This window comes from Dasypus novemcinctus, unplaced genomic scaffold (assembly GCF_030445035.2).
Source record: "Dasypus novemcinctus isolate mDasNov1 unplaced genomic scaffold, mDasNov1.1.hap2 scaffold_189, whole genome shotgun sequence".
In the NCBI taxonomy this organism is placed as follows: domain Eukaryota; kingdom Metazoa; phylum Chordata; class Mammalia; order Cingulata; family Dasypodidae; genus Dasypus; species Dasypus novemcinctus.
The window spans coordinates 334,734-349,157 of NW_026688167.1; the positions used below are offsets into that span (position 1 = coordinate 334,734).

A 14,424-nucleotide genomic window follows, 5' to 3' on the forward strand; every position below is an offset into this window, starting at 1 on the left:
TTTTTTTTTTTTTTTTTTTTAATTAGAGAAGTTGTAGGTTTACAGAAAAATCATGCAGAAAATGAAAACAGTTTCCATATTACATTTTACCCCCCTCCCCCAAGCATTCTTAATTAATTTCTAGAGCTGGTTTCTGAGAGAAGACTTAGTTAAGGGGAAGAAAAAAGCTAAATTATATTTTAAGAACATGCTTCCTGCTTGCCTGTTTAGAGAATTTTTGGTCTGGTTGGTTTATGAATTAAAGATGCTGCATTTCAGATCGAGGTCCCTTCCCCCTTTCTTAACAGACCCTACCAGGCCTTCAGAGTGCAAACCTTCTAGCCAATCAGGGAAATACAAGCCACAGAGAAAACTCAATTTTGCCTGACGCTTCAGAGTTGGGGTGGAGAATGTGCGGAAGGTACTTGTTGAAGAAATATCATGGCTTCCAGAGATGTATTAGCCCTGGGCTGGCCTTCCAACTGGGCTGGGAAATAGCTGTTAGTCTCAGATCTGACCCCCAATCCTAAAGCTGATTTAGACTGTACCATGACCAAGCCCTGCTTACCAGCTTCTAGTAAGGAGGCAGTCACAGTGATGGTATTTTTAACTTTATGATGATTGATGTCCTTTCTCCACTACTGTTTACCTTTAATAAAATGGAACAGAGGGAAAAACGAGTCTGCAAATTTTCCAAAGAAGAAAGGCAATAAGAATTGTGCATCACTGTGCACACCCAAAAGTGGGTTTAGTCCTCAAAGTGATATTAAACTTTGAGCTGTATGAACTTCCTATAGACGAGTCCAAGCATAGATTCACAGAGTAGTTAAAGCTAGGAGGGATTTGAGATTACTTATACCATTCTCCCTGTTGTGTATTTAGAGAAACTAAAGCTTAGTAATTTACCCAAGGTCACCACGGATACTGGTGGCAAGACTAAAATGCAGGTCCTCCTTTTCACTGCTATATGTGCCTCCACTCATTTATTTTCCTTTAGGGTCACTAAGTTTGAAAGAGTCTAAGAGAAGAGTCCAGTGACAATCTCTTTCTTCTTAAAGAGATTCCATTGTCTATTAGATGCTGTCAACTAAACCTGGCAGTTCCCAGTGGGCCCAGAAACTGAATATGGTGGCAGAAGTTTAAGGACCCAGCAGAGGCTGGGCAAATGGCCCAGTGATTCCTCTGTCTCAGAGTGATCCCAGCCACCTCGGATAAGGAGGCCGGTTTGGAATTTGTTGATTTTGCTGTTTGAGTGGAGACAGAATATCTTAGAATAATTGGTATGACTTTAGTCCCTGATGGAGGCCTTGGACCTCTGTTGTCTGAGTCACCTAAACTTCAGACATTCTCAAGTAAAGTAATGAGTAAAGTGTAGGGAAGGGTTTGCTTTTTTAAAATTTTTATTTAAAAAAAGTTTTTCTGCTTAAATAAAGTACCAGTGACATGAGCTAATAGCAACTCCAAAGACTCAGGCACCACCTTAGAACTGAGGGTTTTTTCTGCCTTAATTAAAGTGAATATAGTGCTTATGAAAAGTGCTAATAACAGTTCAGAAACTGATGCTCTACTTTTGTACTAGTTGGTAGTGATCGTTCAAGTCCCTCTTTTTAAACTTTTTCTCCTTTGGGCACATGTTTGTGGTAGGGAAAAGGAAAGTTTTAGATGAAAGACGACTACCCACTTGGCCCCCATCCCCTAAGTTTTCTTAGGAAAAAAGAATACCAGATTCTATCCTACATCATCCAAGGCTGGAAAAGCAACTTAAATTTCTGGTTTACAGATCAATAGAAGGGAAGGCAATGATTCATTGGCTTTGGAACCTGGATGTAAACAGTTTTTTCATTCAAGCCTCAAAGCCAAATCCATTTTTGGCTGGATTGTGCATTTTATTTGCCTAAATCACTCTAGACCCTTGTCTTGGCCTGCTTTTTTGGGGCCTGTTTAAGCATTAGCTATTTTGCCACGTGGAATGGGAGAAATTTCTCTGGGGGTAGGTCCTTTAGGGAGGAACTAGGCTTCCAGTGTCTCATCACTTCACTCCCTCTCCACCTTGCCCCAAGTCAGAGGTGCTCTAAAGACACAAATGAAGCTCCGGGCTTCAGTATGAAGTGATCGTCAGCTGTCTTGCCATCCTACCTACCTACCAAAGCCAAGATACTAAAGTGCCAAGAAAGAAATGGGTCCCAGCGTGCTGGTCAGGAGACCAAAGCAGGGAGAATGTCACAGACAATGGTGCTATCTTTCAGCACACCTATTTCAGGTGTAGTGGTGTTGGCAGAGAGTGGACAGAGGCCTGCTGGAGGCAGCTCCCCTCGAATTCTACCACCTTGGTTCACCTTGAAGACCACCCATCTATAAATAGTCATGTCCTTCAGGAGCCCCCTCACACACACACACACACACACACACACACACACACACACACACTTCCTCTCCTAGCCCCTCTCCTTTTATTCTGGAGTGTCCTTGCTATTTTGGAACATACAGTCCTGGCTCTTCAGAGTTAGAAGGAAAGAAAAATATTTGTCTAACTTTCCTAAATATTAAAGCTAAACTAAGCCTCACAAAAGGGGGAAAAAAGACATATAAAAATATAATGGGGTCATTTAGAATTCCCCCAAGTTTCTCACATATTTATTATGATATATGAAGTGTCAAAATATAATGGACAGACTTGCTGAACATTACTCTCTTCCCACCCATATATACCTAACTGCAGCAGCCTCAGCACTACCCTTTCACCTCTTAAACCTTCACTGTGTAGTGTCATTATATAATAAATCTATTTCATTCTATTGGCCCCATCTTCCCAAACATACACCCACTTGCAATTCCCAAAAAATAGACATTTTTAAAAAGTGCATCTGTTTACACAGTCTATCTGCATATTATTTTCTTGATATTATTACTCTTTGTTTTAACCATAAAAAAGATTGCATATTGGCAATATAATGAGGAAACCACGGCGGCCTTTTCTGGGTGGTGGTGGGGGGCAGGTGTCGAAGCACAGAAGCGAGAAGGCAGAGAGGGGCAAGTGCGGTTCTTTGCCTTGAGACATGAGGATTGAGGGGGAGCAACTTTGATTCTCAATCCTTGAATCTCTGAATTGTCCCATCTCCTTAGTCACTGCCTTCTCTCCAACTTTCCCCATTTCCACTGCCCATGCCCCATGCAACCCTCTTAAAGCAGAGGTGGAATGGCTTTTTGACATGTGTCCACCTGGGCTAGTACGAAGATAGGTATGGCAACTGGAGGGGTGTGATGTGGGACACACACCGGATCAAGTTTATTTGTGACAGTTTCCACTCTGGGAAAAATTGTTCATCACGTCTGTGACTTTAAAAATTTAAGCAGTTACTAGGCTGATAGGTTAAGAAACAAATCTTTTGTTCTTGTGGTTTTGCATTAGTATTAAGCATGAATATATATCATATATTACATTGCTTTCCTTCTGCTCTGGGGCAGACTGCAATCTCCTTCGAAACAGGAAAACTGCATAACCCATGGACTCAAATTTTTGAAAGCTGTTATCCCCCCACCCCTTCCTCCCAGCCTTCAGTTCCTATATTAGAAAAGTCCCTCCCTCCCCACCTCCCACCAGCCCACCCGAGGTTAAATAGATATTGCCACATTCTAAAATTCATGCATCGCTGCATTTTGCTATTGCACATATTGCAGAGAAAGAGAGAGTTGTGTATGTGTGGCCCTCCCTTTCTCCTCCTTCTTGTCCTTAGGCTCAGATTCCTGTGCTCTTCCCACCCTGCCCTCTCCCAGCCTCCCCCCGCATCCAGACACTTCACTGGTTGTGGACATCCTCTCTACGGACGATCTTGTAGATGATCCAGTAGAACATGTTGAAGATGAGGAAGGCCATGGGGAAGCCAATGCGAGATATTTTGTCGATCTTCTTGGCCCTCTGGATGAAGAGTTTTCGCATCTCCTCCGGGGACTTGGATGGCACAGGAGGGGGGTTGGTGGTGGTGTTGTTATTGGCACCCTTGACCGAGATGCCGTCCTTGGCCTGCAGACAGGCTGGGCCCATCCCATAGGCAGAGAAGTTGAAGCGGCCCTCTCCAGCCTCATCCTCCTGGAATAGATTCAACATGGGGCTCTACTTAAAATAAGACAGCGTCTGGGCACCCTCCCTGCAAGGCACTCCCCTGGGGACCAGGCCATGCCCATCTAGTTCTTTCTGCCACCCAGACCGCACCAGGCTCCTGAAGGCTATTGGCTGGCTGGGGAGTTCTGCCTTATAGAGGGGCGCCACTTGCAAGCTGAAACAGATGCAAACCAGGGGATAGGAATGTGGTTTAGAGCCCGGAGACCTTTGCTGCTCAAGCCTGGGCTCTATCGCATGCTGACTGTATCACCTTAGGCAATTCACTTCCTTCTCTGAGTCTCAGGGTTTTTTCCCATCCTGGTAAGTGGAGGATAAGATTCACCCCACTACCTCACAAGCTTCTCTTGACGATCTGGGGAGATTCTAGATGAGCAGATACTCTGGATGCTGTACTGGATTTCTGTTAGCTATTCAGAGGACAATTTGGAGAGATCCCCTGCTTTGCCTCTGTTACCTCCATGCCCTCTTCCCCCACCCCACACCCCAATTAATGACACCCCCTGGGTGAAGAGGAGGTGAATAGCCCAGGAAGGAGCAGGAGCTCTGGGCCTCACCTCCATCTCTCAAGCCAGGAGTTCACAGCTTCTTTTGGAAGTTCCCTCTGTGTTCCCATATCCCTGGTAGTTGTGACCTCAGACAGAGCTCTGGATTTTCAGACAAGTTATCTTTCAAGGCCCTTTATCGTTTGGCTCCAACTTACCTTTCTAGGCTCCCCCCAACCCCCCCGTACCAATGCTTTGCATCCCTGCCAAATTTTTTGCACCTTCTCAATCACCCCCTGGACATTTCCACCTCCTTGACTTATGTCCACTACCATAATACCTTCTACCTCTATCCTTCTAGTGCATCCTTTTCCCAACTCATGGCAACCTTGCCTGGTCTGAGTCCTCGAGGTACTATTGCCTGCTCTTATCATGTGCAGCCTTGTTATCCTCCCATGTGAGCTCCAGGGGGTGGGGCAGTGTTTTGGTCCTAGCTGAGCTGTTGACTCACTATGTGGCCCTGGGCAGGTTTCATCAGCTAACTCTGCCCTCCCGGATAAAGCTTTCAGGATAGGGACCCTATCTTCTCCTTATTCCTTGTTCCTGTGCAGGACAGGGCCAAAAAAGAACAAGGAACTCAGTATAGAAGCCACTGATGCCTCCACATCTCCACTCTTGCCACCCTCGCTTGGGCCACCATCTCTCGGCTGGACTTACTGTGACAACCTCTAGTTTCCCTGCTGCCACCAGTCTGGTCCCCAACTCATCTGAGTTGTTATAGCACAGATCTTACAGTTCTATTTCTCTTTTAATAGGCTGCTGTTGTCTTCAGGATAATTAATATGCTGAACATGGTGAACAGGTCTTGTAAGGCTGACCCTGTCTACTTCTCCATCCTCATCTTGTACCACTCTCTGCCTGGCATTCTATTCTCCAGTCAGCCTGAAATATTTCCATTCCTTGAAGGTGCCATGTTCCTTCTCTTTATCTCTGGGCCTCTGTTCAAGTTGTTCTTTCTACTTGCAACTCCTCTTTCTCCTAAATAATTTTTTTTTAAAAAAAAGATTTATTTATTTATTTAATTTCCCCCCCCTCCCCTGGTTGTCTGTTCTTGGTGTCTATTTGCTGCGTCTTGTTTCTTTGTCCGCTTCTGTTGTCGTCAGCGGCACGGGAAGTGTGGGCGGCGCCATTCCTGGGCAGGCTGCTCTTTCTTTTCACGCTGGGCGGCTTTCCTCACGGGCGCACTCCTTGCGCGTGGGGCTCCCCCACGCGGGGGACACCCTTGCGTGGCACGGCACTCCTTGCGCGCATCAGCACTGCGCATGGCCAGCTCCACACGGGTCAAGGAGGCCCGGGGTTTGAACCGGCGGACCTCCCGTATGGTAGACGGACGCCCTAACCACTGGGCCAAAGTCCGTTTTCCCTTCCTAAATAATTTTTACTCAGAAAACCTTCCCTGACCTCCCAAGCATAGGCTTAGTGTCCCTACTATGTGCTCTAAAAACTCCCTGTACATCTCTCTCTCTTTTTACTATTTTTATTTTAAAGGTCTTATCTCTCCCATTAGACTGGAAGCTCTCTGAAGGCAGAAGCAAAGTGGCATGTGTGCCAACTGCATCTCAACACTGCACATATGAACATAGTGCCTGGCACATAAGCGCAAAACACAGTAAATATTTGTTAAATCAATAAATGTTTATTTCTATCTTTACCAGCCCCAGCCTCCCCCACATTTTATTTTAGAGGGCTGTATCCCTATCATCAGAATGGTGTGAGATATATGATAAATGCTCAGGAAATTTTTGGCAAATGAATGCATTTGGACCAACACTTATTGCAGAAGTGGCAGAAGAGAGGGGAAAAGTTGTACTACAGTGCCTGGCAAATAGATGCTCAATAAATGTATATGGGGAGGCGAGTAGTAGTGAGCCTGTGCCAGGGCCAAAGAGAGGAGTAGGGAAACTAGCCAAATAACTGGACCCAGTGTCGAAAGGAGCCTGGGTCTGCCTATCAATACAAAACTGCTCTTGCTGGAGTGGAGCGGATGAGGGGACTGAACATGTTTTTTCACTGGGCCCTTGTTATACAGGGGGAGATACCATATTAAATTTCCTTATGGCTTTGGACAAATTGTCTGCCTCCCTCATCTGTTAAACGAAGGACTGGAAGGGGGTAGAGTTGTGGACTAGAAGGACTACAAGCAGGCTAGAATATCAATTTTAGTGTAGCTGGGAAAAAGGAAAAAGGTTTGCTATTCATATTCCACCCAGCAGGTGGCAGGAAATGAATGCCCAACTCCCTCTGGAGCTGTCTTGGGGTGGAGTGGGGAAATCTGGTAGTGTACTCTAGAACCCAGGGATGGTGGTGCTGGGCCTGCTGAGTCTGGGGCTCACAGGGGCTGCCTAATAATCTGCCTAATGAGGCCGGCCAGCTGAAGACCAGGTGCTTTCTGCCCAACAAATGAGGTAACATGGGAAAGGTGGTGGGAGCTGGGGGAGCCTGGCCAAGCTCGCAGGCTCTGAAAAACTCAGGTATCTAGCTAGTTCCTCTCCACTCACCATCTGGGCCTTAAAATTCCCTTTGTAACCTTTCTGCCAAGGAGGTTTCAGCAGCTCAAGCTTGCCCACTTCAGTGTAAAAGCTACAGCCAGGGTGGCTTACTCCAAGGAAGCTCTTCTTTGTGGTGAGCCCTATTCTGTGCTCTTGTAGTTCCTGATATTTGGGCTAAATTCAGAGCCCTTAAGAAAGAGGTCACAAATTCAAATGCATACCAGGGGCCAAGCAGGAGAAATGAGAGTATTGAAATGAGCTGGGGCTGAAAAATATCTCCAGCTAGAAGAGACAGCAGGGAATGTTGGGGAATGAGGTAAACTGGAGAATGCCTGCCAGTGCACTGAACTCAGTGGAGATGTGAATCCAGTTTGGCCAGATGCTGTGATTTTTCAAGTAAAGCCATTTTTAAATGTTCTTACCTTATTTCAGATTTTTGAAACACTGACCTGGCCAAACTAAAGATGTTTGCTGCCAAATCTAGTTCCTGACTACTAGGTTTTTTTGGTTTGGTTTTGTTTTTGATGTACTTGGGGATTGAACCCAGGACCCCGTACATGTGAAACAGGTGCTCAACCGCTGGGCTACACCCTCTCCATGACTACTAATTTTTTACTTCTGCCTTGGGATAAACCTTAGTTTTATTTAAGCTCTAAAAAAGGCAATTTTATTTTTTGCCTGATTTAGTATGGAAACTTTGACTAGCAGATAAGCAGTTTGTGGTGTATGGTCGATGCCATCAGAGCTCTTGGGGACCCTGGTGACTTTCTCGACCTCTCTGGCATCAGCCTCCTCCATCCGTTGCATGGGAGGAGCAGACAGGATGATCTCTGAGATCTCCAGAAGATGGTGTTGGAGAGTGAAGAGGGAACTGAGCAGGGAGCATCTCTCTGATCATTTGATACTGACAAAACTAGAACAGATTTGTCAAGAGGCCCTAATGGACTTACTTTACCTGGCCAGGGAGAAAGCTTTCATTTCCCTTCAGTGGGTAAGCAGGCCTTTGGTAGTACTAAAGGCCCACCATACTTCACATCTGCAGAGGTCTCCATTCACTTTATAGGCTGTGCAAATGGCGCCCCCTGGAGTTGTGCAGCAGATAATATGGTATTATAAACATGGCAGCCTACTAACCAAATATTTTGGACATAGCGTTCCCAAAGACATTTCTCCCTGACAAATGTATTAACCTTCTAGCAGAGTGTAGCAGTTTGATATGGTTATGAATTCCAAAGATAGATACTGGATTGTGTTTATAATCTGGTCTCTACCTGGGTGTGATTAAGTTATGATTAGGGCTTTTATTGGGCCATGTCATTAGGGCATTGAGTCCCCACCCCTTGGTGGGTAGGGACTCACAGATAGAAGGCATGGCAAAGGACAGATTTGAGGGTTTTTGATGTTAGAATTTTGATGTTGGAGTTTGATGCTGAAGCCTTAAGTTAGAGGCCCAGGAAGTAAGCTCACAGAGGAAAGAGAAGTGAGCCCCAGGAAGAGAGGAAACCTGAGCCCAGGAAGAAGCAAGCCCTGGGAAGAGAGGAACCCTGAACCCAGAGAGAAGCATGATCCTGGAAGGGAGGAACCCAGGAAGCCTGAAGCCTCACAGATGTTGGCAGTCATATTGTTCCAACATGGGAAAATAGACTTTGGTGAGGGAAGTAACTTTTATCCTTTATGGCCTGGTATCTGTAAGCTCCTATCCCAAATAAATACCCTTTATAAAAACCAATCAATTTCTGGTATTTTGCATCAGCACCTCTTTGGCTGACTAATACACTGAGGAAATGTAAAAAACAGTTAATCCATGAGGAAAAAAGGAAAAGTAAAAAAATAAACCCCAGATATAGTTGTGTTTGGCAGTTTCTTGCTTGGATTTTTTTTTAAAGCTAGGTATTCAAAGGACAATATAGAAGAACCATAACCAGGGATCCTTTAAGAAGTCCTGTCTAGCTTGCTATACCCAAGGTAGTTTCTTCTTCCAGTGCAGGTTTAGAAGGATGATGATAGATTGTTTTAACACCCATGGACATCTTCTTTATGGAACAATCTGCCTCCTATCTATGGTAAATTGCCACAAGTTAGTTGAATTAGATTGCTGCTCCTTGGGAAACATACTGATGGAAATCTGTGCATATATGATCAATTTAATTTTTGGCACTTTGTGGCAAGAGTAAAACTTCATGCTACTTTCACATTTGTAATTTAATCCTCACCAGAGCCAACAGTATGCCCATTTTACAGATGAGAAACTGGGCCCAGAAAACAGCTAGCTTGAAATCACATACCAAAGAGGGCTAAAGAAGCAGAGTCCTTTGTAATAGTGTATTGTAGCTGGAGAGACAGCTATTTTTTTTTTTTAAGACAGCTATTTTAAATAGGTTAATCTAAAGCTTTAAGGACCTTGGTGTGTGGCAGGTGTATGGCGGTGGTGTGCCTGACAGTTCATACTGTATGGTTATAAGTTGCTCTAATCTTCACTGGAAAGACTTGAGGCCAGACTCTGCGGGGGGAAGACCTTCTCTTTGTTCATTAGTTTGTTCATTTTTGTGTCCATTTGTTCAACAAAAGTCTATTGCATTTTTACTATATGTCAGACATCATGTTAGGCACAAGAAATACAGCACTGAGCAAAAATAGAGATGGTCTTTGACCTTATGGAGCTTATAATTCATTGGAAGTCACGAGCAGTAAACAATCACATCACTGAATGCATAATTATAAGCCAAGGCAAATGTTCAGATGGAAAGAAACCTAGTTCAATTAGAACATGGCCTTTGCCAGCACCCACAGTGCCTTTGTGGAAATTAGGAAAGGGCATCCCCCTCTCTGAGCATATGAATTAGAAAAAAGAACCCCTTCCCTTGGGTTTATGCAGCCCTTGCAAGGGAATGGCTTACTGAGAAGAGTGTCCCTTAAGCCAGGTGCTCTTGTAGGTTAGAATCTGCAAAACCAGACCTGACAACCTTGCATGAGAACTGTAATAAAGGTCTTAGACCTCAACTAGAAAGATGTCTCAGCTGAGAAATGGAAAATAATGGGTTATACTAATCGAATTGTACTGGAAGAGCAATCCAGGAAGAGAGAACAAGATATCTTAAGTCCCGTGTGTGTTTCAGGAACTATGAAAAACACTAACGTGGCTGGTGTTCTGAGAGCCAAGGGGAAAGTGATGTGAAGATGAGGCTGGAAAGGAAAGTAGGGTCTCTGATCTCCAGGAGAAAGAGCTCCTGCGCAAGCACAAATGTGCCAGGCTGTGGAGCCTCCTTGCTTTCACAGGCTGGACACCTCCAATGGCATGTTTTGGTTGGAACACAGCCTCTGAGTTAACAGAGGTCAGTGACTTTTCAGAGATGGCCTGCCAAATATTCCTTTATTCAACCCCTTCATTAGGTGAGACAGCTCACTTTGGGAGAAGATCTTTCTTATCCCTTTCCTAGGGGAGGGAAGCAAGAAGACCAGGAACCTGGAGATTCTACTTTAAGATCCCATCTTTAGTGGTGAAATTCTCTCTTTTAATCTCTAGGATGCTAAAACAAATACCATATATTGGGTTGACTTAAATAATGAGAATGTGTTGGCTCTTGATTTTGAGGCTAGGAGAAGTCCAAAACCAAGGCATCAACAAGATGAGGCCTTCTCCCTGAACACTGTGGCATTCTGGGGCTCTGGCTATCAGAGATCCTTGGTTGTTGGCTTGCCCATTCCATGGCAATGCACAAGGCAGCGTCTTCCCCTTTCTCTTCTGATTTCTGTTGACTTCCAGCTCTGGACTGTTCCCCGTGGCTTCTCTCCTGCATCCAATTTCCTTTGCTTATAAGGACTTCTGGTATATTGGATTAAGGCCCACTCTCATTCATTTTGGGCACGTCTTAACTAATAACAGCTGCAAACGTCCTATTTACAAATGGGTTCATACTCACAGGACTAGGGTTGGGGTCTGAACACATTCATTCCATCACAGCATTCTAAAAGCCTAAAGTCATTTCAGTAACAATACTAAGTTCATCAAAATCAGATACGGGTGTAGTCCATCCTGGAGCAAAATTCCTCTGTCTGATGGACCTGTGAAACCTAGAAAACAAGTGATCTGCTTCTAGTATACAATGGTGCGACAGGTGTAGGATAAATATTCCTACTCCAGAAGGGAAATATTGGGGATGAAAATAGGTGTCACCAGTCCCAAACAAGTCCAAACCCAGCAGAGCAAACTCCATTAGCTTTCAAGGTATGAGAGATACCTGTGGTTTGTGGCTTTGTTCTATAGGCCTGCTGGAGGCAGCCTCACCCCTTCCAAGTGCTTGTGCAGTGGCTATGTTCTCCCTGAATACTGGGGAGTAGCCCCCACCTCTGAGCAACGGAATGGCAGCTAGGTTTCTACCAATGCCAGGACACAGGACTCACCATCCACGCACAGAGGCAGACCTGCCCTTTCCACACACATGGGTGGCCTGCCCTTTTGGCCCAAGATCTTTTTAGTCCAGATGTCTGATTTCATGGTTTTGTCCTTGAAGGACATTCTTCCTTCAATTCATCCCTCTTCTGTCCCTTTCAGTAATGTCTGACAGTGGTTCTACTCATACAAATTTTCCAAAAATCTTGTCAGATTTGCGTGAAGTTCAATTGGGCCTAAGCCATCAGACAACAGAATTTTTATAGATTCTTATTGAATGACTGCATTTCCAATCCTTACTTCCACTGAAAGAGTTGAATGAATGCATGAGTCATATTCCTATTCTCCTAAGCAAAGGGCTGTTCAGCTAAACCCTTGCATAGAGCCACATTCTCTGGGGGCTCACTTTTTAGAAGCTCAGGGAAGTTCCTGACAGAGTTTCTTTGGGCCCTAGTCTCAGAACACACCATCTGGATAGTCTCTGGATTTTCAAAGTCATTAATTTTTGGTTTCTTTTTGCTAAAGAGTTTAATTTGCTGCTTATACCTTTCCTCTTATAATCTATTATGAGATTCAAGGAGAAACCAGGATATACATAGGAATATAAATTCTGTTGCTTCCACAGTTAGCTTGGAAATTGCCTCATCTGAGTATCCAAGTTCATCACTTTCAAGTTCTGCATTCCATCTGACATCAGAACACAGTTTGCCAAGTTCTCTGCATTTTATAACAAGGATCACCTTTCCTCTAGTTTCCAATAATACATTCATCATTTCCTTCTAAGCCTCATTGGAAGTACCTTTAATGTCTATATTCTTCCCAACAATCTCTTCAAAGTACTCTAGGGTTTGTTTATCAAGAACCTTATAATTCTTCCAGCCTCTACTCATTAACCAATTCCAAAGACATGTCTACATTTTTAGGTATTTATAACAGCAGTACCTCACTTTCTGGTACCAAAAATTGCTTTAGTTTCTCAGTTGGTAAAACATACACCTTGCAATGGGTTGGTTTAAACAATGGGAATTTACTGGCTCTTGGCTTCGAGGCTTGGAGAAGTCCAAAATTGTGATGTCAGCAAGGCGATGCTTTCTCCCTGAAGACTGTGGCATTCTGGGGCTGGCTGCCAGAGATCTTTGATTTTTGGCTTTTCCTTCCCATGGCTATACACATGAGAGTGTCTTCTCCTTTCTCTTCTGGTTTCCGTTTATGTCCAGTGTCTGGTTTCTTCCTATGGCTTCTCCTTCTATATCTGGTTTCTTTTGCTTAAAGGACTTCAGCCCTATTGGATTAAGGCCCACCCTCATTCAGTTTGGGCACATCTTAACTAATCACAGCTCCAAAGGTCCTATTTACAAGTGGGTTCATGGCCACAGGGCCAGGGATTGGGACTTGAACATGCCTTTTGTGGGGGACATGATTTTACCCCCAATATTTTCTTTTGGAATCAAGCCTATTGATATAATGTAGCCTTGCAGAAAAAAATGATTGATATCTTTCAGCCTTCCATTTTTGGATTTATCAGCTAGTTATTATCTTGGTCCCACCAACATTTGTTTCATCAGTTTTGTCTTTAGTTGTAACCTGTTAATTACTGTAGTGTTGTTAATGTTGGAAGAGTGACCACCTATAGATCCATCCAAGACATTATTTATAGGAGGGGAAGCTAGGACTTTAATCCCTATTTTTTTTTGTCGGCTTTATCCACTGAGAAGGATGATCCAGTAAAACAAGAATCACAAGAGAATGTTGCTTGGAATGCTCTCATTTACCATCAGCTCTCCCATCTTAGGCAGCGACCCAATGACTTACCTTATGATGTCTCCGCTTCCTCCTGAATCGAAGCAGCTCTTTGTGCTGCCGAGACACAAAGTTTACAGCAGCATATTCAAGCAGGGCTGAAAACACGAAGAGCAGGCACACTGCCATCCAGATGTCGATAGCTTTCACATAGGAAACCTGAGGTGGGGGTGGGGGTGACGAAGGTGAGGACAGGAAAGAAGAGTGAAATATTGAGTATGGTGGAATGTTTTCCACTTTTCATTACAACCCCATCACCACTGCTGCCCCTCTCCTGAGTTGACATGTGGGGAGGTGTGGGGAAAAGGGGAGGAAAATGGAAGAGAAGTGCATCAAGCAGACTAGGTAGATTATTGGGGAAAACAGAACGTGGTATCTAGAAGAGCACTAAAGAGGGAAGGATGAATTGTCTAGAATTATCAGTTAATGGAACAGAATATTGTGTTTAGTTGAAGGGTGATAGGAGCATACTGTTGCCCCTCGTACTAAAAGGAAAAGGAGGATGTCTGCAGTAATGGCAGAGAAAGGACTTCTGAAGATTCTCTTCTCCAAAAAGAAATGAGAACATTGGTAAAAGTCAGAATCCACTTTTTCAGAATTCTGTAGTTAACCAAAGACTTACAGCTGTCTGGTGAGTGTTTATTGAAGAAATACGGCTGAATCTCTGTGTGGTGTTTTAACTTGTCCTATTTACATCCTCGCCTTTCTAGCTCTGTGGTAGTCTTGAAAACCAACATCACACAATTGCAGTGAAAACCAGTGGCCTGGAAGCCACTGGGTAGGGCAGAACAGAGTTGGAGCTCCTTCAATGCCCAGTCCCAGAGAATGTCATCATTTGACCTGTCTGGGGATTCCCTGGAAGACCCCCTCCTAAGGTTGTATTTATTTAACCTGACTTGGAGTTGATTCAGTGCTAACAGTGTTTTCTCCAAGGGTGTTTGTTGAACACCATCAGCAACAATTGTTGAACATTAATCTACCCGAGGTAGTAGATAAGAGCTAAGGCAAACAATAGGTTAACCATAAAGCTTAAAAGGAAGAACTGTAGAATGAGATATCCATAAGTGGCTTTGAAAAGCTCCATCTTCTTGAGATCTAGAAGTC

The 14,424-nt window shown here is 44.1% G+C and overlaps 1 protein-coding gene across 2 annotated transcripts in view; it reads right to left on the reverse strand.

The window, feature by feature from the left end:
• GLRA1 (glycine receptor alpha 1) overlaps window positions 1-14,424 on the reverse strand; it is a 93,373-nt gene continuing 78,949 nt past the window's right edge. Inside the window, exons 8-9 of one of the 2 annotated variants that reach the window (XM_004453452.3) lie at window positions 13,333-13,479; window positions 1-4,066 (exon numbers count right to left, since the gene is read on the reverse strand). In XM_004453452.3, coding sequence (XP_004453509.1) covers window positions 3,776-4,066; window positions 13,333-13,479 — 438 coding nt within the window. In that variant the 3' untranslated portion in view covers window positions 1-3,775. Of the gene's footprint in view, window positions 4,091-13,332; window positions 13,480-14,424 lie in introns of both variants that reach the window. The other variant, XM_004453451.2, reaches the window with a different exon arrangement.